The 24,390-nt window shown below is 47.5% G+C and overlaps 1 protein-coding gene across 2 annotated transcripts in view; it reads right to left on the bottom strand.

The window, feature by feature from the left end:
• Positions 1 to 24,390, bottom strand: part of LOC135394648 (sushi, von Willebrand factor type A, EGF and pentraxin domain-containing protein 1-like) — a 72,808-nt gene that overhangs the window by 4,002 nt on the left and 44,416 nt on the right. The window contains exons 11-31 of one of the 2 annotated variants that reach the window (XM_064625489.1): positions 22,280 to 22,427; positions 22,009 to 22,224; positions 16,268 to 16,695; positions 15,437 to 15,632; positions 12,875 to 13,033; positions 12,646 to 12,807; positions 11,309 to 11,470; positions 10,969 to 11,220; positions 10,568 to 10,722; positions 10,195 to 10,483; positions 8,485 to 8,752; positions 7,888 to 8,098; positions 7,657 to 7,810; positions 7,527 to 7,580; positions 7,273 to 7,404; positions 7,063 to 7,185; positions 5,017 to 5,054; positions 2,503 to 2,601; positions 2,381 to 2,432; positions 1,379 to 1,839; positions 667 to 779 (exon numbers count right to left, since the gene is read on the bottom strand). In XM_064625489.1, coding sequence (XP_064481559.1) covers positions 667 to 779; positions 1,379 to 1,839; positions 2,381 to 2,432; positions 2,503 to 2,601; positions 5,017 to 5,054; positions 7,063 to 7,185; positions 7,273 to 7,404; positions 7,527 to 7,580; positions 7,657 to 7,810; positions 7,888 to 8,098; positions 8,485 to 8,752; positions 10,195 to 10,483; positions 10,568 to 10,722; positions 10,969 to 11,220; positions 11,309 to 11,470; positions 12,646 to 12,807; positions 12,875 to 13,033; positions 15,437 to 15,632; positions 16,268 to 16,695; positions 22,009 to 22,224; positions 22,280 to 22,427 — 3,872 coding nt within the window. The remainder of the gene's footprint in view (positions 1 to 666; positions 780 to 1,378; positions 1,840 to 2,380; positions 2,433 to 2,502; positions 2,602 to 5,016; positions 5,055 to 7,062; positions 7,186 to 7,272; positions 7,405 to 7,526; positions 7,581 to 7,656; positions 7,811 to 7,887; positions 8,099 to 8,484; positions 8,753 to 10,194; positions 10,484 to 10,567; positions 10,723 to 10,968; positions 11,221 to 11,308; positions 11,471 to 12,645; positions 12,808 to 12,874; positions 13,034 to 15,436; positions 15,633 to 16,267; positions 16,696 to 22,008; positions 22,225 to 22,279; positions 22,428 to 24,390) is intronic. The other variant, XM_064625490.1, reaches the window with a different exon arrangement.

Here is a 24,390-nt window from a genome sequence, read left to right as displayed (position 1 = left end):
CCCCTTCGGTGTGTCACATGTGCGCGGGCTGAAACTACCATGTATAACCCATTCCCATAGCCTATGGACCCATTGATGGAGTTTCTCGTCACTACCGTTGTAAAGAAGAATCCCTTCTCCAAGACCTCCATGCAATGTTGCCCGTATTCCCTGGCTTCTCTTCAAAATGCGCCCGCTAAGTTCCGTAAATTGCACTGTTAAAAGTGAACACCAACTCCTCTATTGTTAACGGCGCCTTCTCCATCGGAACACCTTCCGTTGCCGTCTACTCCAGATGACTTTTCCTTGGCCCCGTCCCGCACCCCACCCAGTAGGCTGTCACTGCCGCTCTCCCCCGTTTTCTCAAAGCCTCAGGACTCATGAACTGCATTTGACATTGTCACGTTGCTATAGTGTCTCGTTTTTTTTCTTCTTCAAATTATTTCTTTCATTGCCTTTCCCTCTTTCTTTTCCGTTATGATAGTGCCTCTTTTTCCTTTCCTTCATTTTTCTTCTTTATTTCCGTCTTTTTCTTTTTCATTGTCTCTTTTTCTTAGGAATAGCAAGCCGGCTCGGTGCCTGGCTAACCTTTCCTTTTCTTTTTATAATACACATACCCTCGCACAAAAAAAAAAGATGGAGCTTAACTAACGTGTCTTTTTACCAGCTGGCTAGCACCGTACTTACTGGAGAATTTTGCAGACTTTTTCTGCACGGACTTTTTGTCGACGTGGTACCAGGGTACAACTTTCCGGCACACCTGCAATAATTTTGTACTCTTTCCAGCTGATAACGTATTCCTGGAAAACAGTGAAAGAGAATGGCTAGCACAAGTATGAAAACTGTCGTCCTAAAAAATGTCCTAACAATCGCAGATGAGGTCAAAGTATGACATTGGGATATTTGGATGTCAGAGAGGACATCTATCTACACCTTAAGAGATTTCTAGACTCTTCCACTGTTTGCATTGCACCGTATCTAACGTGAATTTGAACACCAAAAGATTTTTCTCACTATGTCGTCATTATGCATAAAAGCGAAGTAGACATAGAGCGCCAGCAAGCGATAACACGGTAAAACGCATCGAATGATAAGTACACTGCAATTACACTTGAGAGGAAGCAAGTATGCCTTGCTATAGGACCGTTAGACGGACATATTTTGTTGGGCAGTAATGTGCAAAGGCCTTTTCACGGATACCTTCTGTTGCAGCATGTTCTGAAAGAAGTCCTAGGGCTTCTATTAAAACAAAAGAAAAGCCTGGGAAATTCACGCGATATCTGAATGCTCAAACCATCAGAGCACTGGTACCATTTTGTGCTATTCCCGTCAAGAGCAAATCTCTGTAGCTGCGTACTTATACACAAGTGGTACGACAAATAGCGTTCTGCATGCTTACATCAACCGTCTTTGCTGGTATATAATTTCTGGTCTGCAGGTCATCCGACTGGTCTCCGTTCATATTTCCGCACAGGCCGCACATGTGCATGGACAGCTTCTTTGGCGCCGACACCAAAAACGATCCATTTGTCTTCAGTTGCAAAAGGACACCGTGATGCGTTTGCACTTGGACAGTGTGATTCTCCACTTCAATTATTTTCACGATCGAGGTCTCTCGATACGGTAAGGTTACAGCGTTGTTGTTGACCAGGACAGTTTTGTTATCGTAAATCGTCACGGACAGACAGTGGATATAGAACCGAACTGATCTGGGGTTAAATCTTGCATCCAGGTATCCGGTGAAGTCTCCATTAACACAGTCCTGGAACAGCGTGTAAACTTTCCTTCCCAGGAATGGTACCACGAGCTGATCAAACGTGATTAGGGTTCCGTTGGTAAACAGTTGGCACTGCGAAGGCTCTGGGGAAAGATAAATGGAAATAATTGTAGAAAAGACAGTTTACTGCCTAAAAGTTGCATGCGTTATAGCACGGCGCCTACCAACAGTTTCATAAAGTTTATCTCCAGTTCTGACAGCTAAAGCCTAGTCCGCACTATTGCGTTTCAAGGCGTCCGTCCGAGATTCGACACATGCCCTTTCAAAAGCGACGGACGCATATAGGTTCACCGAGTTTTGGACGAAGCGATGCAAGAAATGACGGTCGTTGCCCCGGTAACCGTGCCGCCGCCCGCTCTTATATTCTTTTACTGCACTTCATGTGGTCGGCTATAAGCTGTTACTCATAAAGATCCGGCGCGCGCGTTTCAGTGAACTTTAGGTCAGGAGCTGTCTATATTTCCAACAGAAACTGTTCCGAAAGGAGGACAGAGCCCAGTATAGAAGAACAGTTTCTGTTTCAAATATTGGCCGATCCGGAATCGAGGCTCATGCTGCGACCTACGTTCACCGGACCACTGGTGGTAGACACTCCGGTGCCCGGAGTAAATGAGAGTGTGTTACCTTCAGCACAAGAAGGACAGCATTCACCTGGATTGTGCTCAACCATTTGTCCCTAGAGCAGGAAACATAGGGTAATTCAGAACGGATGCGACACTATTGTATCGGTGTTCAGGGATGATTACCTGTGGGCAAATCACATCCTGGCACAGGGGTGTAGAGCAAGTGATGAAGCCTTTTTCACATGTACACTGCTGACAGTTTTGTTTCCATGTGTCTCCGTCCTGCGAAGAGTGTATGTTTCTTGGAAGGATCGTCATACGTTCTGTATAGCGCGATATGAGGTTACTATAACAGGGAAAATGTTCTACATAGAGAAGTCCACCGCTTGTGGTACGGAGTAATTCGGTAGCCCAACGAGGCAATACATCTATCATGCGTTGCGCAGAATGCTCAGGCACATTTCGAGTACAATGCGAGGTTTGATTAACAGTTCTGCCGAGCTGCTCCTAAAACTAAGTACTATCCGGCATCACCTGTACCTACATAGGAGGGCGACGCTTTTGGTTGTACAGCGATGGACAAAAGTGTGCGGGACGCCGTCTTAGCGAACTCGGCATTCCGGTTGCCATCTTCATCAAGCTGCCGCACACTTCTTCTTGTGTTTTGTATGTTGGACACTCACACAAGAATTGCGTTTTTAACATCGGCAACAAACTTCTGTTCTTCTGCCGATCGCCGTGGCCGAACAGCGGTCTGGGCAATTCCGCGTGCCGCTATTTATGGGGGCTCCCGAAAATTTGCGCGACCGGATGAACCTATCCCGAGGTTAATCCCCGATTGGCCACTTGCGCGCGTCGTCCCCGCCTCTTCCGTCGCCAAACCCTGAATTATCTATTCGCCTCGGACTTCGAGGGGAGCGTCGCGCGCCTATTGTTCCACTGCGGCGCTGTTGAAGATCCCGAGCACATTCTTCTCCATTGCCCACAGTACCACCCTTCCCGCTCCGTACTCTCCGCCTCCCTCAACGAGCTAGACTCCCACCACCCCTCCCTCACAAAATTGCATGGCCCCTGACCGTATCCACCTCACCAACGCTCTTCCCTCAAGGCTCTCTTCGCCTTTTTGGACGCCACAGGACTTCGATCCTCATTGTAACGGGACCCATTACTTCATTCCCCGCTTCTCCTCCAGCACTGGGGTAGAGTATCGCCCCCGGCGAAGAAACTCCCCACCCCTCATCCTGAAATAAAGTTGTTGTTGTTGTTGTTATTGTTCGACGACGCCTTGGCTTCACGCTCGATAAACGCTGGAGAAACGCCTCATGCGGTTGGCGCTTTCGCATTCGGGTGTCATCCCATTTTGATGACCCCATTCCCTGTAATGCTCTAAATACTACACGAGAGCACGGACACAAAGCGCAATATTGGATCTCCAGGGTGCATGCCTCGCTTACCTACTCGTCCCAGTTCTCGTAACTCCATGAGACTTACGCAACATAGACTCCACGCGCTCTACTCCACGACAGCACGAGGATGAACGCCTACGAGTTTGATGTATTCATTTCTTGTTTACTTTTTTCATTTCACCGTGGCTATGGCAGTATCGTCTGCCTATGAATGCGACATTGGATGAAGGTCACGCCCATCTTGTGTTACTGAACTCAGAGCTGACCGTAGACAATGCTTTGTTATCTTGCTATATGTGCGCATGCCAACTACGTAATATCACTGGTGTAGTGCAGTGGTTCCCAAACTGCCCCACCTTTGCAAGTGAAAGCAGGCATGAAAGCGAGCCGGCATGATGCATCGGAAGCGTCGCGTACCCCGCCCATTTATAGGAAACCTTCGAGTCTGCTGCCACGGGCTTCCTGGTAGCGCAGAATAGCGGACACGGCGTGGCTTTTTTTTTTAAATCTGTGGACCGCTCCGCGACGCACAGTTTGGGAACCACTAGTGTAGTGTGTGCGCGTGACACCACTGCAGCATTTAGGCAAAACCGGGAGCTGACAGAGATAGGGATGCCCTTCCGCAGCTCTGTAACAGCCGTTCCGTTACCGGAAACAGTAATGAAAACGTAGCGGCAACGAAATTGAAAGGTTGGTATCAGAAACTCATAACGGAAACGAAAATATAGCAGTAACGAAAATGGAAACGGTAACGAAAATATGTCCATTGTCCTTCTCTACCATGTAGTGCTATGTGATGCAGTGAGATGAATATTTCACTACCCCTCCCTGTTGTGCCTCCCTAGCCTTCGGTATCGCCTATTCCGTTGTTTGTTCGGGCACTGCATTACCCTAGCCGGCATGTTTCGCATAGACTGTTGTGGTATGAGTTTGCTGCTGAAGTTTGCTATGAGCGTGGACCTCTTCAGACTGCGCTGTAGTTCGTAGATTTTGTATGGGACCGCGCATTTCCCACATGTTTATCTTCAACCTTCATCTTCTATGGGACCTCTTCCAAAATACAATTCTGTATGCATAAATAAATCAAAAAATCCAAATACAACCGCATTCACAACTTTTATACCAGATACGACTGTTATGCTAACAACAAAATGTGGTGGTATTAATGTCGTACGTCGTTCCATATCCCCTTATACTCCTATAGTACTGACAGAAAACATGTGCACGTCAGATTGCCTGCACTAATTCTCTTACCACTGTATCCCAAATATGTAAAAAAAATCATCCTTACCAGATACGCGAAGTCCCCTTGGATACAATACGACGCATCTGTGATAGAAAATCGAAAGTATGTTGTTGCAAACGACTTCGTTTACTTGACATGAACAGACTGAACAGACCAACGCTATCCCTTACGTACACAAAGGCGACAGCGTACGTTATACTAAAGCTCACTAGTAATAACAGGGAGGTAGCGTGTCCGCCTGCTGATCCCAAGATCGCGGGTTCAAACCAGGCCGACGACTGTGGCAACTTGGTGAAAGGTTATACATGTTGCTCAGACACGCAGTCTTCCGCGAGGGACGTTAAATGTGGTGTGCCCTGTGTCGAGATTTCGGCGCACGTTAAAGAACCCTTGGGTGGGCAAAATTAATCCACAGACCCAACCACTGTGGCGTCATGATCGCATGTGGCTCATGATCGCAGTTGTCCCGCGACGGAAAGACTCGAACTGTTATTAGTTTCAAGCACTGTTTAATGCATGAAGAGTACTCCTGCCATAGCTGCCTCTTCCCCCGTTTGTGCCAAATCACGTACCTTTATCTGTCAGGTTTTCCTGACAGATAAAGGCAGGAACACCAAATAGGGGAAGGCATGCACTCTTAAAAATGAACTTCACCGCATAGCACGCTCTTAGCCAACCATCATCTCGAATGATATCGCTATCTGCCCCGATTTGATGGAAACAACGTTTTCAACAAATCGGGTCAGATAACGATATCATTCGAGATCATGGCTGGCTAAGAGCGTGCTATGGGGTGAAGTTCATTTTTAAGAGCGTGTGGTTTGGTTGAAGGGGAGAGGGGGCAACTAGGTCGGAACGGCTCTCAGTCTATTTCTCATTCTCTTGGTGTATTTCATCCATTAAACAGACACAGTGGATGAACGTGCGACACCATCGACGACGATGATGACGGCGATGTCGACGCTGTCGTGAGCATGATCAAGGACATCACGACATCTGAGTGTGTGGCGCGTTGGTCGCTTCATTTACAGTCTTAGAAATGAACTTCACCGCATAGCACGCTCCTAGCCAATCATCGTATCGTTATCTGCCCTGATTTGTTGAAAACGGGAGGCGTACGCCTCTTTTGTGACACTTATGCCGTTCATAATTGTCACAAAAAAGACGTACGCCTCCCGTTTTCAAAAAATCAGGGCAGATAACCATACCATTCGAGATTATGGTTGGTGAGGAGCGTCCTATGCGGTGAAGTTCATTTTTAAGAGAGGTGTGTCAGCCTGGCATACAGGACATCATGCAGAATCACTGACCCTCTCTTCCCACGAAAGATCTTTCCCGTGTTATGCAGACAATGCTCCATCGATTACGCACGGGATCTGTGTTCACGAACTCGCAACTGTTCAGGATCGGCTCCAGGGAGGGCTTCAGTTGCGATCACTGTAATCATCCGGGGACTATCGCGCATATCCTGACAGAATGCCGTGCATACCATATTATGCGGGAAACTCATCTTCCCCACGTCAGGTCTGGCATACTGACGGAAGTCATCTTCCCCGAAGGTTCTTATGCGGAACGACTTTAAAAAACTCGCGGCCTCGTGCGCTTTCTTCAAGAAACGGGCCTCGCGGAAAGACCACTCTAGTGCACCTCTCATCTACAGTGTGCCTCCGTCCCATCAGTATCGGTCATCCTGCGTATGCATCACTTTGAAATCGTCAACTCACTTTGAAATCGTCAATCGTCACTCAATCGTCAATCGTCCTCTCCCCCTTTTCTTTTTTTTTTTTTGGCTATAGTCGTGACGATGCCCACTTGAGTGCGGCCAATAACGGCAAGCTACCTCGACACTCCACCCCCTCATTTTTAAGAGTGTAGGAACGCTGTGACAATCTGTTTTGTTTTCAGGGGTTTAACTTTGAGCAAAAAATGGGAGACCCATTTGGGCGATAGTTGGGATTCGGGTCGTCTGTGGCCCCGTCGTAACAGACTGTTTGAAACTCCCCTCGTGAATATCCCACCAATAATGGCGGACTTTCGGAATGATGCTTATTCGTTTTGTGCAACGTGTGTTATTTAATAACTAGCACGTACCTACGCATGTCTTATTGTCCAAGTTGAGAGCCATGCCCTGTGGACACTTGCACTTGTAGGACCCCAAACTGTTGACGCATATATGGGAACACGCATGCTCTCCTGTGACACACTCGTCGATGTCTGCAATAATGACGACAGGAAGAAGTATCCATGTTAGGTGACAAGACGACTCAACCTGCATGATCCTATACCAAACTCTGCGCTCACCGAATTCGCAGTGTCTTCCTTCGTATCCGTCGCACTTGCAAAGCCCTTTCCCGCCATCTAATTCCGCGCATACTTGATTGTGCTTGCAAGGGTTGGAACTGCATGCATCTACGGTTCTGTCGCACATGCTTCCTGTACATAACCAGAAAAATTTCATCTTAACTGAGGTTGAAAAGTCATAGGTCGTGGCAGCGCCTGCCTACGAACATGCCTACGAATGGCCCAATTTTCCAATCTCAAAAGCAACGTCTTACGTTCAACAACGGACAGGGCCGAGCAGTGACAGGAGGACGTCGAGCAGTTGTATCCTGCATAAGACCATACATTGAATCGTGATTTTTTTCTGACCGTGACATGAATGGAGCAAAAGAAACGTCACCGCACCTGAACAGGTGTCGGGAGGCCCTTCAACGACTGTAACGTTGCCGTCGATGGAGTTCCTTACTTTGTACCACGCAACAACATTCCCGATGAGACCGCATGTCGATCCCAATTTCCGTACATCGTCCTCGGACATAGAATAGTCCCATACGTTGAGCTATCCAGGTACAGAATGGCTTACGTAAGATTGCTGTAAATTCGGCACTGGAGCTTTGGAGTTGGACATGCACTTACTTCTGCGATGTCGCCTGCGAAAGATTCGAGTCCACTGAAGCCACCTCCGACCGAATCCTGATCCTGTCCGAGGACCACTTCCCCCTTGAACATGTAGCTCCCTTTGGAAGCAGAGCTGTTATCACTGGCTTTTTTTGCTCCGTCCCAATAAAACACCCATACACCAGTCTCGCTGCTCCACGTTAAAGCGCAATGGTGCCAGCGGTTGTCGCTGCATTTCAGATAAGAGAGGTTTAGACACCAATTGAGAGACAACGCATATCTGCGCGCAAATGATATCTATTTCAGTGGATTTAGAGAGGCTCTTCTTAGAACATGGTCTAACGAAATCCCGTGACAATCGGAATTTTCCATGAAAATGAACCGTATGAATTGCCCAGGAAATCGGAACAAGGTTGGCTTTGCGGTTTGCTGCTATGTGGTTGTGGAAAAAGAAAAAAGGAAACACGACCCGTAGAAGCTTTTGTCAGTTAACTGTGGTGACCTAAGTCACACAGTTGCTGGGGAAGCTCATGCGTCTTATCCCAATAAGTATTTTGAAGCGGAGTTTTCCGTTCAGTCTTTACCACGAAAGCAGCTGTAAACTATAAGGCATACTTTGCTGCAATCCCCGTGTCCGTGCTGTTCTGGTAGAAGTACAGGAGCAGTCTGTTGGGATCAGACAAGGTGAACGCGTTGTCCAAAATCTTGTTGAGTCCAGAATGCTTGAAGGCGTACGAGACAGGCGTCCCGCGTTTGTCTTTCTGTGACGTCCTCATAAAGAAGGACAGAGTCAAAGCACGCAGGTTGCGGCCCACGGTAATTCTTGAGTAATCTGACACGTAGCCATTGGGGAAATTTAGTCTGTATGGTACAGGAACCACAGCTGCAAGGAATGTAGGTAAACGTCACAATTATTTGTTAATCATAAACATACACCAAAGAGCTTGCTTAAAGGGACTGTCGCCTCCATTCCAATCGACTCCGAAACTTTTGTGCCGTTTTACTCCTCGTTTATCACCGACAATAACACCGATAGTCCGGCGAGTGTTAATGGAATAGTCTGTGCAATTTTATGTAATGCATGGCAGGAGCAGACGCTGGATGTTGTGAGTACGCCGGAATTTCTTCTCCGGAAACCGGAGAAGACGTCATTCGCACAAGACCAATCAGCGAGCGTGCTTTGGCACGTCCAATTCCAATCAGGGAGCGGTCGGACAGCTTTTGGTGACAGGGGAGCGCGGGCGAGCAGTCTGTAGGTCGCGAGGGGTTTGTGACTGGCTTGTGGAATGTCACTGGAATGGGTTAGCGTCAGACGTGTTCGTACGGGCAGGAACGTAACATTATACTTTACGCGACATGGTCCTATCAGAAGTCAGAACTGACCCTGGTAAGCGAAAGTCGGCGTATTTATCAAGGTCTTTTCACTTAGTATATTGCGGTGCGAACACGAAGCAGAGGAGCTCGGTGACAATCGCCCGCGCTGTGCTCCCAGTCGTGGCTCTGGCTCATGTCATCATGTGGCGTTACTATCGCTGGGGATTCCTCAGCTGCAGAGGGAGTGCGAGTCTTTAAATCTGGTTTGTTTAATATGCAAGCTGTTTCCGCAAGAGAAACTTGGCCAAGTAGACTGTGAAGAGGTGCCGAACGTTACAGAATAGGTCTCATATACACGTTCCCTGATGCGATAGTCCCTTTAAAGTCCATTGCAACCTTATGAGATCATAAGACAAATCGACTGTGCGTTCGTTTATAGTGGGTACCAATCGCGCATCATGCGCACTTTCAGCATAACCTCTGGCTGTTTGATTTAATAATTGCGCACATCGACTGCAAGTACTTTTGCGCTGAGAAGCTTCAAACATTGGTTTGGAGGAGGAGATGACCAATGCACGGTTAACGTACGGAACAATAACATCTCCCTCCCCTTTATGAGCATGAAGATACTCATAGTAGTCAGTCCATTTACGTCTTCCTGTCCCCCCTGTGGGATCAGATATTCATCTGCTTCATTCTACCGCCAACATGGCTGTGTGCCTTGTACCATGTGCATTATTGCCTCAACACTGCGAGGCAATAATGCAACCGTTGTTCATGGTTTTCAGATTTGACTACTTTCTGAGTGGCGCAGATACTTGGGCTATGGCTGGGGTACTTTACCGCTACTCTTCGTATACTGGTTTGCGCTATATCTGAGATTCCTGTGTAGCTATGTCGTGCGCTTTGGCGACACTTCAGGGTTTGATCTGGTAACCCTGCTGTCGCTTCGTTCCTCCCAATGAGAATTTCTCACCGGTAGTTCATCTTAAGAACCTTCTCCTTGCTTACCAGTTTCGCACGACTGTCCCTCAAATAGCTCAGGACATTGACACGTGTACGACGCTACACCATCGACACAAGTTCCTCCATTAAGACAAGGGTCAGATGCGCAGTCGTCGATATTTGTCTCGCAGTTCTCTCCAGTATATCCGTAGGTGCAGATACACTGAAAGCTATCGGGGCTGTGTTCAGGCACTTCGCACTGTCCTCCATGTTGACAGGGTTTATCGAAGCAGGGGTCGTAGCGGAATTCGCACGTCTTTCCCGTGAATTCTTCCGGACAGCAGCAACGAAAGCCCTGCGGTGAAAAATTGTCATGTACGTTGGCTTATGGAATTACATTGATAGCTACACAATCCATTATGTTTGCGAACGCACGTACTTGAGCGGAGTCGAAGCAGGTTCCTCCATTCTGACATGGCTTGTTTATGCAATTTCGGAAAATGCGCTCGCACCTCTTGCCAGTGAAACCCTCTGCACACTTGCAAGCAAAGCTGTTGACCCCGTCGATGCATGTTCCGCCGTGTGCACATGGATCTGAAAATGAATTTTGCAGAAAGACACAAACTCTAGAATCTCATGCGAACCGACAAGAACAATTTCAAGCACAGGCGAAATTGCGTCCGTTAACGAGAAGTGTGTCGCAGTCACCATCGAAACTACCAGGAGCGGATGGACTTCACACTTTTTATGTATAATGGCTGTAGTACATCTTGGGTCAGTCACAAATGGCGAATAGGAGGAATTAGGAGGTACTTAAAATTTACTTCATGACGTACTTACTTGGGTCACAGTCATCAACATTCACCTCGCACGACAGCCCACCATATCCCTTTGCACATTCACAGGTGACGTTGTCAACCCCATCGATGCACCTTCCTCCATTTAGACACACGTCAGCTTCACAGTCGTCGATGTTAATACTGCAGTCGGCGCCTTCGAGACCGTCGCGGCATTCACATGAATACGAATGAGTTGAATCCACGCACGATGCTCCTTCTGCACACGGTTGGAGTCGCTCACAGAGGTTTAGAACTGCAAGGCAGACATGCGTGGCACTTAGCTGATCACGGGAAAGAAACCGAGAAGCTTGCGCGGAGATCTACTGCAACAAATGTCTTACCAAAACAGTCTGATTCGGACGTAGAAGCAGAAGTATATGTGCTTTCACCGACTGGGCATTGCAGACAGTCCGTCTGCCCGCCCTTTGCCTGGTATGTTCCTTTTGGGCATAGGGAGCACGGACGCAAACCTGACCGTGAGAACGTTCCAGGTGGGCATGAACCTGTGGAAGATGATTGTATATGACATGGAGTGTTCATTCATACCAGGCAATTGCAGTACGCTGAAGAGAGTGACCAAGTAGTTAAATGTGCACGTCTTCCTCCCAAGTACTGATCGAGCCCAATGCACCTTAACACTGAATGCTAATGTCTTAACATCGCTTCCAGCACCGTGTGTCGTATATTTGTGGCGGACGTGAAAGGAGCCCAGGTGGTCGAAATTATCTACAGTCCTACCCTGCGGCACGTGCAGCATGACGCCACACAGATAGGCTGATTCACCTTACGTGTAAATCTACTCCCAATTATTACAAAAGTACACGTCTTCTTTAGGCTTCTGCTAGATGCGATAGACGCGTCAAAATGACAGAAGAGCAGAATGTATTTCGTGACACCAACATGGATCAATGTTTTAATGCATGCGGTGGGCAAATAAACCGGTAGTTCCTCCTCCGTCAGCCCGTGTACACTGTGTTAACGGCAGCGAAATTCATTTAATTCGCTTTAATCACGTTTACTTGTTTTATTTACTCTGTTTCCCTTTAATTGACGTTAATTACATTTAATTGACAAAGGTAACCTGCGGGTGCCTTCGGTAACCTTTGATTTCATTTCATGTTTTTCTTATTTACATATCTATTCTATTTATTACCTTTGAACTCAACTTTCTTGCTTTAATTGCCTTTAATTATCTCTAATTACCTTCAGTTAGTTTTACCTCTTGCCCTTTAATTGCCTTCGACGACTTCAATTTCAAATCATTTACCTCCATTTACATTTACCCTCTTTAATGTCCACTGATACCGCTGTCTCGGTGCGGCTTCACCATCTCATACACACACACGTACATACATAACACTTTTTCCATTTTGACACTGTTAATGCTAACGCAATAATAAACCGTTTGCTAGCTCCTCATATTTTACGAAAGGTACGAAAATGCTAGTACTAAAATTATGGAGCCTTTTGAGCTGTTTCGACAGTTATGCTGCAGCAATGACTGAGACGCACAATGCGGCACGCGACCTCATAAAATACCCCTGGGTCTAGCATTTTATTTAACTATCACCATGAGAGAGAGACTGAGAGAGCTAGGGTTTCACAGCTCGTTTCATCTGCGTCAAGTAGGCCAAGTAAGCAAGCGTGCTAGAGATGCTGTAATGAAATGCAACTTTACCAGTGCAGTTCTTTCCCGATGTGGACGCCCACGAGGCAGTAGTGAGGCCTTCAGGACATTTTAAGCACTCGGATTGTCCATGTAGTTCCTGGTATTCACCCTCTGGACACACGACGCAGGGCTCTCTCCCGCTGCTGGAGTAGTGTCCAGGTGGGCACAGGCCTAGAGAAAGTGAGTTTCTTTCGAACGGAATATCCCACGCACTATCCTAATGCGTCCTGATACTTACCTTTACAATCTGAAGGCGAGCTGGATTTTTCTCTCAATGTCGATCTGCCGTCTGGACACTGAGAACAGGAGAGGGCGGCCTCGCTGTCGGCATAGCTTCCAATGGGGCATGGAAGGCACGTGGTTGAGTTGACGTAATATGTTCCGACAGGGCAGTTCACTGTTTGGAGAGTCATCGAATGGGAAGCTGATTCGTAGTGGTACGCAAGTATCCGGAAATTGGGTAATAATTTGACTTTGCTACTAACTGTATTGAATCTGGTAAATAATAGTCTCAGTGCTCCTTTGTTATCGCTGACCAAACGTACGTATGTCGTATGCAAGAACGCTAGTACGTAAGAAATTTTGCAGTGGCACCCAAAGCAAAAAACACGCGGCTCTTCGTGGTAAGCTGACGTCACCTGAGACAAATGGTTCTCAGTGACCTACTTGAAGGACATTCCGCGAAATCATTGTTTAGATTTTCCCATGAAAGGTCTGCCCCGGAACATACAAACCATGCTCAATAGGCTGCGAAGGGGATCGGCTTTCACTAAGTTGTAATTATTCAAGATTGGCCCCATGGACAACTGTAATTACAGTCACTGTCAGAAACCCGGAAGTATCAAAAGCATCCTGAGGGATTGTCGTGCATACAATGAGGAGCATGAGAAATAGCTTGGGTTCGGCAAAAATGATATGCTCGATGATATTCTACAACCCTAGGCTCTTTCACCGAAAGATACTCGAAAACTCGTAGCCTACTGGCCCACCTCCTTCAGGAACCACAAATCATCATCTCGTTTATGTGTGCGTGTGTGTGTGTGTCCTTCAGGAAAACTCAGCGCAAAGGCTGGATCTGCGTCTGGTTCCAGGCGCCTACTCCCTGCACAAAGAACTCCCTGCTAATCCCGATTGGACCTATTTACTTATCAACGTTCAAGCTTCATCCTTTCATCCCATCTCATCTCATCCCGGGTACAAGCCACCACTGCCACCATGCCTACCACCGCCACCATGGAAATGAAGTAAGAGACGTCTGTGCAGCGCACACTGGCGCAGCAGTGTCCCTTCTACGTCGTTCCTGCGCAAGGTGGAACCAGATCTCAGTTTTTATATGCCGTCAGCGCTTCCTCGACCCATCACGTCGCTCATCTACAGGCTTCGCCTCAACGTGCCATACAGTGGACGACTTTTGTTTAAGCTCGGCATGGTCCCGTCCCCCAACTGCGGTCTGTTTGATGTAGTTGAGGACGTGGATCATATACTCCAAGACTGCAGGAGGTACAGTGCACACCGTTGTACCCTTATGTCGTCCCTGTCCCGCCTGGATAATCGGCCACACTCCACCGAAAAGGTTCTTGGGTGCTGGCCAGCAAATCAGCTCATACGTGCCATGCGCGCCCTTGTGCAATTTCTCGTCTCGACGGACCTCTCTGACAGGTTGTGACGCTCTTTGTTTTTGTGCATTGAGATTTCGCTTTTGGTGCCAAGCTAGGTGGTGATGTTCTCATTTATTCTGTTTCCATTCCGTTGCAAACGTCGAGTTTTGTGTAATTTCCCTTTCTTTCCCTTTCTTAATGACGCGTCCTGGAGCAGCCAGTGCCGAGTGACTCGTGACTAACATCTGCATTTTTTCTTTTAAAAATCAATCAATCGACATAGTTGAAGGCCGATTGATTATCATACGCACAGCAGCGCGTGCTTTGTTGTACGACTTTGGACTTCGAAAGCAGAGAACCCTGGCTGGCGGCCCGCCCGGAACAACGAAAGTGGTTTTTGAATGGAAGAGACGCGATGCCAAACCAGACAAATTATGAGTTCAAGTCGCCCCATAAGGACGAATTCATGCAGTAATATTGCTTTGAATCGTTAGTTATGAGTGTGCCAACTTTAGGTTGCTATGGGTTCGAACCCATTAAAAATAAGACAACGTCCAGTGCTTGGGGAATAATGAGGGCCGGACGACAAGGCACTGAGCTGACGAATCCAGCAGCTGTCTGGCTTTTTCTAAGACTCATTTCAGTCTTTTTGTTCCTCTAATGACAAGCGTTTCACTTTTCCTTTTGCTCCGCATTTTCCCTGTATAGGTATGTAGCTTTTTCCTGTTGCAACTGTGGCAACCTGCCAAAAGACCTTATCCAAGGCTTTACCTATATTCCGTGTGGAATGCTGCATCTAGTGAACCGTGACGTCGGGAACGTGACCTATGGTGAAACGAAGCAAAATGGTGCTATGGTGCGCGTGTGTGGCTTGTTTCTCGAGGCAGAACGTAGGGCGAGTAGAGTGAAACGTGTCTTTGGATAAGATACGTTAAGCTCCTCTTATTTCTTTATGCATAAAACCTTCAACTACCGATTACGTTTCAAGCAGCAGGCCCCGCAACTAACTGGTGATATGCATGTTGACTGACTGCACAACGCAATCTACCCCTGCCTATGTAGTAGCTCTGTACTCTGGCTTTGAAAGGTGCCGTACATAGGTGTAGTCCTGAAACCAGTAGCATGATGTTTCTCTATGTTGTGGGTCTGTGTAAGATCAGTGTGTTTTCCTCCTAACATAAAAACATCCGTACTGCACTTACCGCAGTTCAAAGCGTTGGAAACCTGCCCTTGGCTACACTCTGACTCTATGGTTCCCTCCGCGCTGATTATGACCGCATCCGGGAGTTCCTCGCGTATTGCAGTATCGACCGCTTCCAATACAGCAGATTCCACTGCGTTCACAAGCGCTGTGGCCTCTGCGTTGCTGGGATGAACAACAGTATCGTTCTTGCATATCTGTGCAGGGCAAAACACATGGTAGCGTCTATTCTGGCAATGACATAATTGTCTGATGAAGGTAACATAACTACACATTAAAGGAGCATGGAATGTACCTCGAACACATATTTCTTTATCACGTGACATGAACATACTATTTCAGGAACTGTCACGCAAAATATTTACTGTGGGAAGCGCGCATTTCCTGAGACGTCTAGTTTACAAGAGTGCGCGCAGCGGCCGCGATCTTTCCTAGCTGCTTCTGGCGTGTTGTGACGTCAGATCATCCAAGCACTTTTAAGGGCTGCCAAGAGTCGTCTGCCAGTTTGGTGACCGGTCGACCGCCCTATGTAACACGCAATATGGGAGGCTCCAAATATACCTGCGATACTAGAGACAGCAAAAAGAAAGCGTCTCACTATTGGGCGGAAGAATGACGTCACAGACTGCCAACCGGAGGGAAAGGGACTCTATGGCCCGCGAGACTAAAAACTCGCTCCCACACCAGGATTGTGCGCTCATACTTTTTGTGCGAATGTGCATCACAAGGATGTAATCCTAATATCTACTCCTATTAACTCTTTTTCTAGAACCCTCTCTGTGCCCGTTGAATAATATCAAGAAAGTCTTCTCAGTACATGTTTCCAGCTTACCTCACATTCCTCCACCAGAGTTTTTGTGTCGATATCGGTAGGGAGATTCACAGAGAAAGAGATGGTCAGTTCTGCTTTCAGTTGAGGGTCCAAAGGAACGTCTTTTTCTTCTTGGCTCACTTTTTCCAGGATATCGACGGCTCGTTTTGAGATTGTACGTGAGAGTCCTCCAACTGATTGTCCCATGTCTCTTCTAAACCTCCTGCCAGCTGCTGCTGTAGGTGCCGAAGAGTTGCAGTCGATATGCACCTTTTCTACAGTACATGCGTCTACCGCTCCACAGATCAGCTTCGCCGTCAGTGGTGATCTTTTCAGTTTATTGATAAATTGTTGCTTGATAGCTTGTAGTTTCGCATCGTCGATGTTACAAGAAGCCGCTGCCACTGTAGAAACCACCTGGACTGAAGTTTTGTTGGACTGCTGCGCAACTGTAAAGAATGTTATTTCTTAGTCGTTGTCTGAGGCTTGGCACAGGGGACGGCAATCACATCGATTTTTGTTTAGAACCCAAATGAACGATACCGGCCGAAAATTATTTTGAGAACATTGATGCGGATGTACTTTGATTTTCATTAGTGTTACCACGCTTCGTGGTGCAGCGGCGAAAGGAACAATGACCAAAAGAGACGAACCGGCCCACCTGCTACTTCATATGCAGGGTGTTTCACCTAACGTGGAAAAAAAATCGTATTAAACAAATCGATTTGTCCGGAATTATGGGGTCAACGCTAGCTATCTCGAGGGATTGTTTGTCATTACTTGTGAGACCTTTAGTCAAATTCAGTTCGTGTGAAATAGATTTTTCCCAATTATCTCTGTAATTTGGTAAGACATGCAGCCTCAGGTCTTCTTCTTTTTCTTTTTTTTTTTTCTTAACAGAAACAGAAAGCCCACGTCGGATTTACTTCCCACTATTGTCAAATGCATTCCGTACTGCTCTGGGCTGAGCAGGGCTCTAGTAATAGCTGGCAAAAATATGCCGAAAGACGTCGCTTCGCTTTGCCGAAATTGTCGGCGCTGCTGGTTGTGGTGGCGGAATGTCGATTAAATGGGAAAGGAGAGTGAGGTTAGCCTGGTACACTACTGACGGCAGGGTTCACTCTCACGGGGGAATGGGGATTGGTGAGTTAAAAAGTTAGAAAGAAAGGGAGAGGAAAGGGAGAGTTAAAACCATGCGACTGTGAGTCAGCTGTGAGATCACAGGGTAGCCAGGAGGCAGTGGCCTCGAGAAAAGTGAGTAACGCGTCCCGTGTCTTGCGCTGCTTGGCGACAGGTCGATCGACGGCTGTCGATCCTCCTTAAGTGGTGTAGGAAGGCAGGAGTGAAAGCCGATCCAGTTCGGAGGCGTTGAAGTACTGTTGCCTTTTGTCTGGGAGGGCCTCTTGCGGGACAAGGAGGGCAGACATCATCCCCGGTGTTGATGGCCAGACGGGGACAGAAAGCAATGTATTCCGTAATGGCCTGTCTCGTTGAGTTGGGGCAGGGAGGAGCTCGAACGGTAGGGGGCAGGGAATGCGCCTCGGCTGCTAGCTGGTCAGCCTTTTCGTTCCCAGAGATCCCCACATGGGAAGGAATCCACTGCAGGTGTACGATGCAGCTTTGTTCAATGAGGAAATCGAGTTTCTTCCTGATGTGCCAAACCAATATGTCGGTTCTTCCAGGGAAATGGATGCGGGTGATGGCCGTTCATGAGTCCGTGAGGAATACAAGGAATTTTGGTGGGAAATGCTCAATGGCCTTGAGCGCTTCGTTGAGTGCAATGAGCTCGGCGGTGGTCGAGGAGACATAACCGATGATGCGGGCATGCCACGAGATATTCAGTTCAGGGATGTGGAAAGCTGCAGTACATGACTTCTGTTGATGACTGACGGAGCCGTCAGTGAAGACCTTGGTGTGGGCGGCGTAGCGTGTCGAGAGTGAGGGCCTTTGCCACATGTGGTGGGTCGGCGCTGCTCATTTCTCCGTCAAATTAATGCAAGATGCAGCGCCCCTTCCCGCCCCTTCCTGTTTCCTCCATGCTCTTCTTTCAGATAACTTTCGTTCCAACCATGCTGGCGTTATCAGCAGAAGGTTGGATAACGAAAGTGAATGGGCAGGTATGGCCTCCTCGCATGGGTTCTTCCGGAGATCTGAGCGTGGCCGTAAAGTCACTGGATTAGGGAAACAGCGCCATGCTTTCCCTTTCCCGACGCGACCTTGGAACAACAATGGCGGCCGCTGCATTTGTTGGTATGCTACGGCCGCCATTGTTGTTCCAAGGTCGGGGCGGCAAAGATCAGAGGATGGCGGTACTTTCCCAATTCAGTGACTTTACGCGGCCGGCAATTTGCGCGTCTCCAAGCGAAGCTTATCGCAATCTTTTTTGGCGGCTATTTACCGTTGTAATAGTGAATGTATTATCCCATAGAAGGCGGAAATCCGGCTGCTGCTTTCTGTTCCCGTCAAAAAAAAAAAAGAACGCGAGGTTTACTTGGCAAATTTCGGAGTTCAATTGAGAAAATTAAATTTCTCGATATTGAAATTTGATCAAAATGCTCAGAAGACCTGGCAAAATCTCCTGCGAGATAAACAGCGTTGATCCAATAGTAGTGAGCTAGTAGATTTTTTTATATGCATTTTCTTCCCGTTAGGAGTATATACCACGTACACAGCAGTAACGCTTCAACCTGTAACCAAACACAATGCTAATGCCAATACTTCGCCTTGGATCTCCATTCGTGCCAGCTTTATTAAATCTCGCGGCACGGTGGCGCTGACTGGCGTCGTTTTACACCTACACGGCACCCACCATATCGGTGCTAACCCAGGTTGACATGCAATATCTGTTGAGCTGCACGTTGAAAACCAAACAACATGCGGTCGACGAAGTCTCATGTGTGCGCGGATGGAACTTTGACCGGCAGCGGCGTCATGCCGGTTTTACCACCGGTAGCGGCGGCGTCAGCGGCGCAAACAAACACAAGTCAAACACAGCACAAAACCGCAACCTACCCGTCACCGCGAAAAGAAAATTGGCAAATACGTACGTGAGCGAGATATATTTACGTCGTGCCTTTAAATTTATACAGGTTCCGTGTCGTTATAAGTAGACAAAAAGCAAATCCGACTTTCCGAGCGGGCTGGAATGCGCGTTGTCGTGTCCGAAAACAGTACAAAGAAGCCCTCGGTGCGCCGATTTCGAAACGGCGACGGCAGCGGTGTGGCGCTCACGTGTCTGCTCTCGTGCGACTGCCGCTTGCCGTCATTATTCGCGTTTTTCGCCAAATCGACGCCGCACAGCGGTGAAACTCGGGCCAACCCGATCCAGGTACACACGGCCGACCCCGCGTTCACTTGCGGAGAAGTTGCTGCTTTTCGCATGGGTCGCTCAGCTGCACCTGTATTTTGCTGTTGAAATCATGGATGAAGGAAACAGTGCAGACAACGACCAGCAAACCAAACGACTTTTGTTCTGTGCCACAATGCGACTATGCGCGCCGAGGGGACAGCAGTTTGTCTTTCCACGTTTTCGTCTTTCCACACATGGAATACCGCCTACTTTGATGCATCCTCTGAAGAGATGGATTGAGCGACGCAAAATCAGCAAACCTGTTACATCAGCAATGCTTATGTGTGTCAGAGCTCTTGCAGTGCAGTGCAGTGAGCAATGCAGTGTATGTCAGAGCTCTTGGAGCGGTACTGCCTACAACTCTGATGAACGTTCTTTTTCTTTTCTTTTTTTTTTTTTCTTCTGAAGCACACTTCTGTGCAACTCACGTCAGAAAGGGAAGCAAAACCTAGTCTAGGCAAAATAGAACAATGTTTTTCAAACTTGAGTAGCCATTATGTGCAATAAAGCGCAAGGAATAGCGCGAAAACGTATACCTAGTCAGTTTTGTAACTGTGCATTTGAGTCATCGCGTCAAATCACTTGGGAAAGAAGGCAGAAAGAATGCGAGGTTTCGTAAAGGTTTCCCATAAAAACATGAGCACCAGTGACACACGGATGTAGCAACATTACCCTGTAAATTCTAAACTGCATTCGTACACGCGCTACACACTTAGAAGATCTTATCTGTAAGAGAGCATCAGCACAGGTAAACTGTGCTTGCATGTCTCCAACATTCCTGCAGCACAGGACACTCGCTGCTTGTTATTTCGGCCTCGCAACCAGTAGACGTGAAATTCACCTTCACGAAGTGTGGTTGATCAAACACGACGGAACTTCGCAAATAATACAATGTACAGGGTGTCCCATCGAAAAAGGGCCAGGGGCTAATGAAAAAACAGAGTGACCTACACAAATGGAACCAACTGTACGTGCTTGGCTGTTGTGTGGTCTATCCAAAAATATATTTTTCATCGCCCCTTGTCAATTAATTAGCAGTAATTAATTTTCCAACTTTTTAATTATCGGTTTTAGCTCTCAGATGTCAATGAGGAAGTTGTAGTACATGTCGAAAAAGACGCAACTGAAGTGGTTCGAGGTTACTATGGCTTGGGGTTTAGTTTTTTCCCGGGTTTAAAAATTGGTTTCTGAAGCCGCGCGCACCGCAGAGCGCTTCCCATAATTCGGCGCCCGCGCGCGACGATTGCAGTGCACTCTGATAGGTGTGCCGTGAAACAGGTGTAATATCTTCCTCTTGTGTGAAGTGGCCCCAGGAAAGTTTGCAAGTGCTAATATCAAAGTCAATGTACGCCGGAGGGCGCTGGAATCGTCGCGCGCGGGTGCCGGATTGCCGGACTTTTAAGCTCGGGAAAAAACGAAACCACAAGCCATAGCGACGTCGAACCACTTCAGTTGTGTCTCTTTCGACATCTACTACAGCCTCCGCATTGACATCTGAGAGCTAAAACCGATGATTAAAAAGTTGGAAAATTAATTACCGTTAATTAATTCACAAGGGGCGATGAAAAAAATTTTTTGGATAGACCACACAACTGCCACGCACGTACAGTTGGTTGCATTTGTGTAAAGCACTCCGTTTTTTTTTTTAGCCCCTGGCCCTCTTTCGGTGGGACACCCTGTATAGCCTTCTTTTTGGACAACCCGGTTACGCCTGCCAGAAGTATATGAGCAGCGTTTAATACTCGTTCGCCTTCAACGCATCGAGAATCAACATTGCAGTTCAGTAATCTCGAAATCGAAACTAAGTTACAACCTAGATACGTCCGCCATGTTGGAGTTAAGATGCGCCACCTACAAGTCGCGCAAAACGCGGCCAGAGGTTCAGAAATGCGCCCCAGAAAGTACAGCGACTTCAGCAAGAAGTGAACGCGTTTGCACCGAAAACCGTGTTTGTACACGGGTAAACCGGCAACGGCAACCCCGACCATAAGTTGCCATGGGCCCCCATGGCAACCTATGGTCGAGTTTGCCGTTGCGCACACGTGAATTCTGTACGGTCACAGCGCAGGGGCCGCCCTTCGTGTGGCTGTGCGCCAAAGAGTGCAGCGCTTTCTTTTCTCCACCAGTCTTCCCATTAAATTACTATGGATCCCTCAAGAAACATGAACAGCTGCAATTTGGGACGGTGATGTTGTTGTTGATGATGATGATGATGCTCATGTTCATGGAAACGAGCAACCAGGCGAGCGAGAAAGAGTTTTTCCGCACCTATCCGTTTTTCAGGAGATGAATCGGACGTGGTAATGTGAATGGGTCCCAAAAGGACTATCTTAATTGGTACAAATCCCAGTATTGAGATGTAACGTCGTAGCAGAGCTACATCTTGCGAAACCTTGTTTCTCGAATCACTTACCTGCGCAATCCGGCCATGGCAACCTTATCGTTTTCCGTTTCCTTTCAGTTGTCCAATTTCCACCTTTCGCGGTTTGTTTGCACCTATACAAAGGCTCCGGAGGAAACACGAACTTATAGCCCTCGTGGCACTGGACGGTACAGGCCTGCCTTTGAAACTCAGAGTCACAAGACACGTAGCCGTTCTTTGGGGGTGGGAAGTATTCGCACGGATAGGCTGCAAATGGTGAAGTATATTGGTGTTGATGTTTTGACAAGCAAGAATTGCTTACGCTGTATCAGGACGGTGAAGGAGCAGGTAGCGCTGTTTCCAGTTGCGTCTGTAGCAGTATAGAGAACCTCGCTTTTGGGACCCCAAGTGAACTCAGTACCTGGGTGACGACTTTGCGTGATAGCCAATTTTGCTGCGCCTGCGTTATCCTAGCAACGAGTAAAAATAGATGGGGTCAAGGTCCTCATGAGACACAGACAGTGCCAAGCTCTTCTCAGCAAAAAATTAGCTCGGTTCACCGACAAAGTCGCCAAATATACAGCGATCCTATGAAATATGGCGCGTCCTTCTAAACATGTCGGATGAAGACCCGGAGCAAGCTTCCAAAATCCCCTTTACAGTGTCCTCTACGGACACTGTACTGCATATTGTCGCATCGATGCCCGAAGAGTGGGTCATCCTTACGGACAGGAAGGTATCCTTAGATTAGTTGATGTCATCTCGCCCCAAAAACAACAACAAATAAATTAATGATAATGATCGAGTAAGGAAATTCCCCACAGAAGGTGCGGCCCACTACCCCAAGGCACAATGGGCAGGATGAGATGTGTCCTGATCATGAGGTGATGAACGATGCTAAATAGGGTCGATAGTCAGTGGAGTCAGTAAGACATCAGAACGGTAGGCAAAACCACAGCACACAAAAACACACACACAGCACACAGGTACGCAGGCACATCATAGGGTGGAGAGGAGAATAGTGTCCTGGAGAAAAATCTTGAAATACTGAACAGCTCTGCAATGGTCGATCTGGGTAGACCAAGGGCCGAGAATGGTTGCCAATGTGAATGGTGTTGAATTAACTCGGTCATATGCTTCGTACATTTCGCCCGAGCAACCACCCAGTCCGTGATCCATTCCAGAATGAGCGTGCCGTTTTTAGCTCGCTCCCTCTGCCTTTATTCACACACAGATAAAGATGAAGTAAAACGAAAAACAAAACGAAACCAGAAGTACCTCATAGTTTGCAACGTGTTAGTCAACACTTCCCCTTCGCACGTTGAACAAACTAATGTTATGTCTAACTGTATTCAATGAGTCACAATAGACCACATCCCTTAGAGCACATGATGTTCTGAGCGTTCTTCACGGGCTTAGTCATGTAGTCCGCGATCATCTGTTCCGTTGGTAAGTAGGTTATCACAAAAAAACCTTCTTCGATTTCATGTCGTGCAAAAAGGTACTTTAGTGCTATGTGCTTGGACTTTGGGTGATTAACAGGGTTTTCCATCAGCTTTATGGCAGCTTGGTTATCACTCTTAATTTCCAGTGGACGTCCGCCGTATTTCTGAAAATCCAGCTCCTCCATGAAAGCTTGAAGCCACTTCCCCTCCTTAAGGGCTTCGGTGATTCCGACGTATTCAGCTTCACAAGTGGATAGAGCCACGGCTCGTTGTTTCACCGATCTCCAGCTGATTGCCCCTCTAGATAAAGTGTATACATATCCATGCCGCGAATGTCCAGTTGCCGATTCATTCCAGCTGGCGTCGGAGTATCCTATAACTGGTTCCCCGCATGCTTTGTAGGTTATTCCTCTTGTACTTGTTCCACGCAGGTAACGGAGGATTCTCTTTGCCATTTTCCAATGACCGAGATGAAAACAGTTGTTAAACTGACTCAGGTAATGAGTAGCGTAAGCAATGTCCGGGCGCGTACCCTGTACTAAGTACATCAAGTTTCCTACGAGGCTTGGAAAAGGTACATTCGGACGATCTTCCTCTTTTTCCGGAGCGCGATCGTACACCTGATCCTCGCTTTGATACTTTTCCATGGGTGTTGTTACCGCCTTGCAGTCCTCCATGTGGTATCGCTGGAGAATTTCTTTCACATACTTCTCTTGGCAGATAGAGAGGTTCTTTTTGTGTTTGTCACGTGCTATCTCGATTCCTAGAATGTACTTGGGTTCACCTAGATCCTTGAGTGCGATCTTCTTTCCTAGCTCCATAATGGCCGTCCTCAGGTCCTTTTCGGTAGTGGCCATTAAGAGAATGTCGTCGACATAAACCCCCAAGATGATCCTCGTAGATGCCGTCTGCCGCACATAGACGCAGTTGTCAGACTCCAGTCTGGTGTACCCTTGGTTTCGGAGGATCGAATCGAGTGTTTTGTACC

Source organism: Ornithodoros turicata, chromosome 5 (genome assembly GCF_037126465.1).
Source record: "Ornithodoros turicata isolate Travis chromosome 5, ASM3712646v1, whole genome shotgun sequence".
NCBI lineage: Eukaryota > Metazoa > Arthropoda > Arachnida > Ixodida > Argasidae > Ornithodoros > Ornithodoros turicata.
The sequence above is the reverse complement of the archived record's forward strand: the minus strand, read 5'-3'. Positions and strand labels throughout refer to the sequence as shown.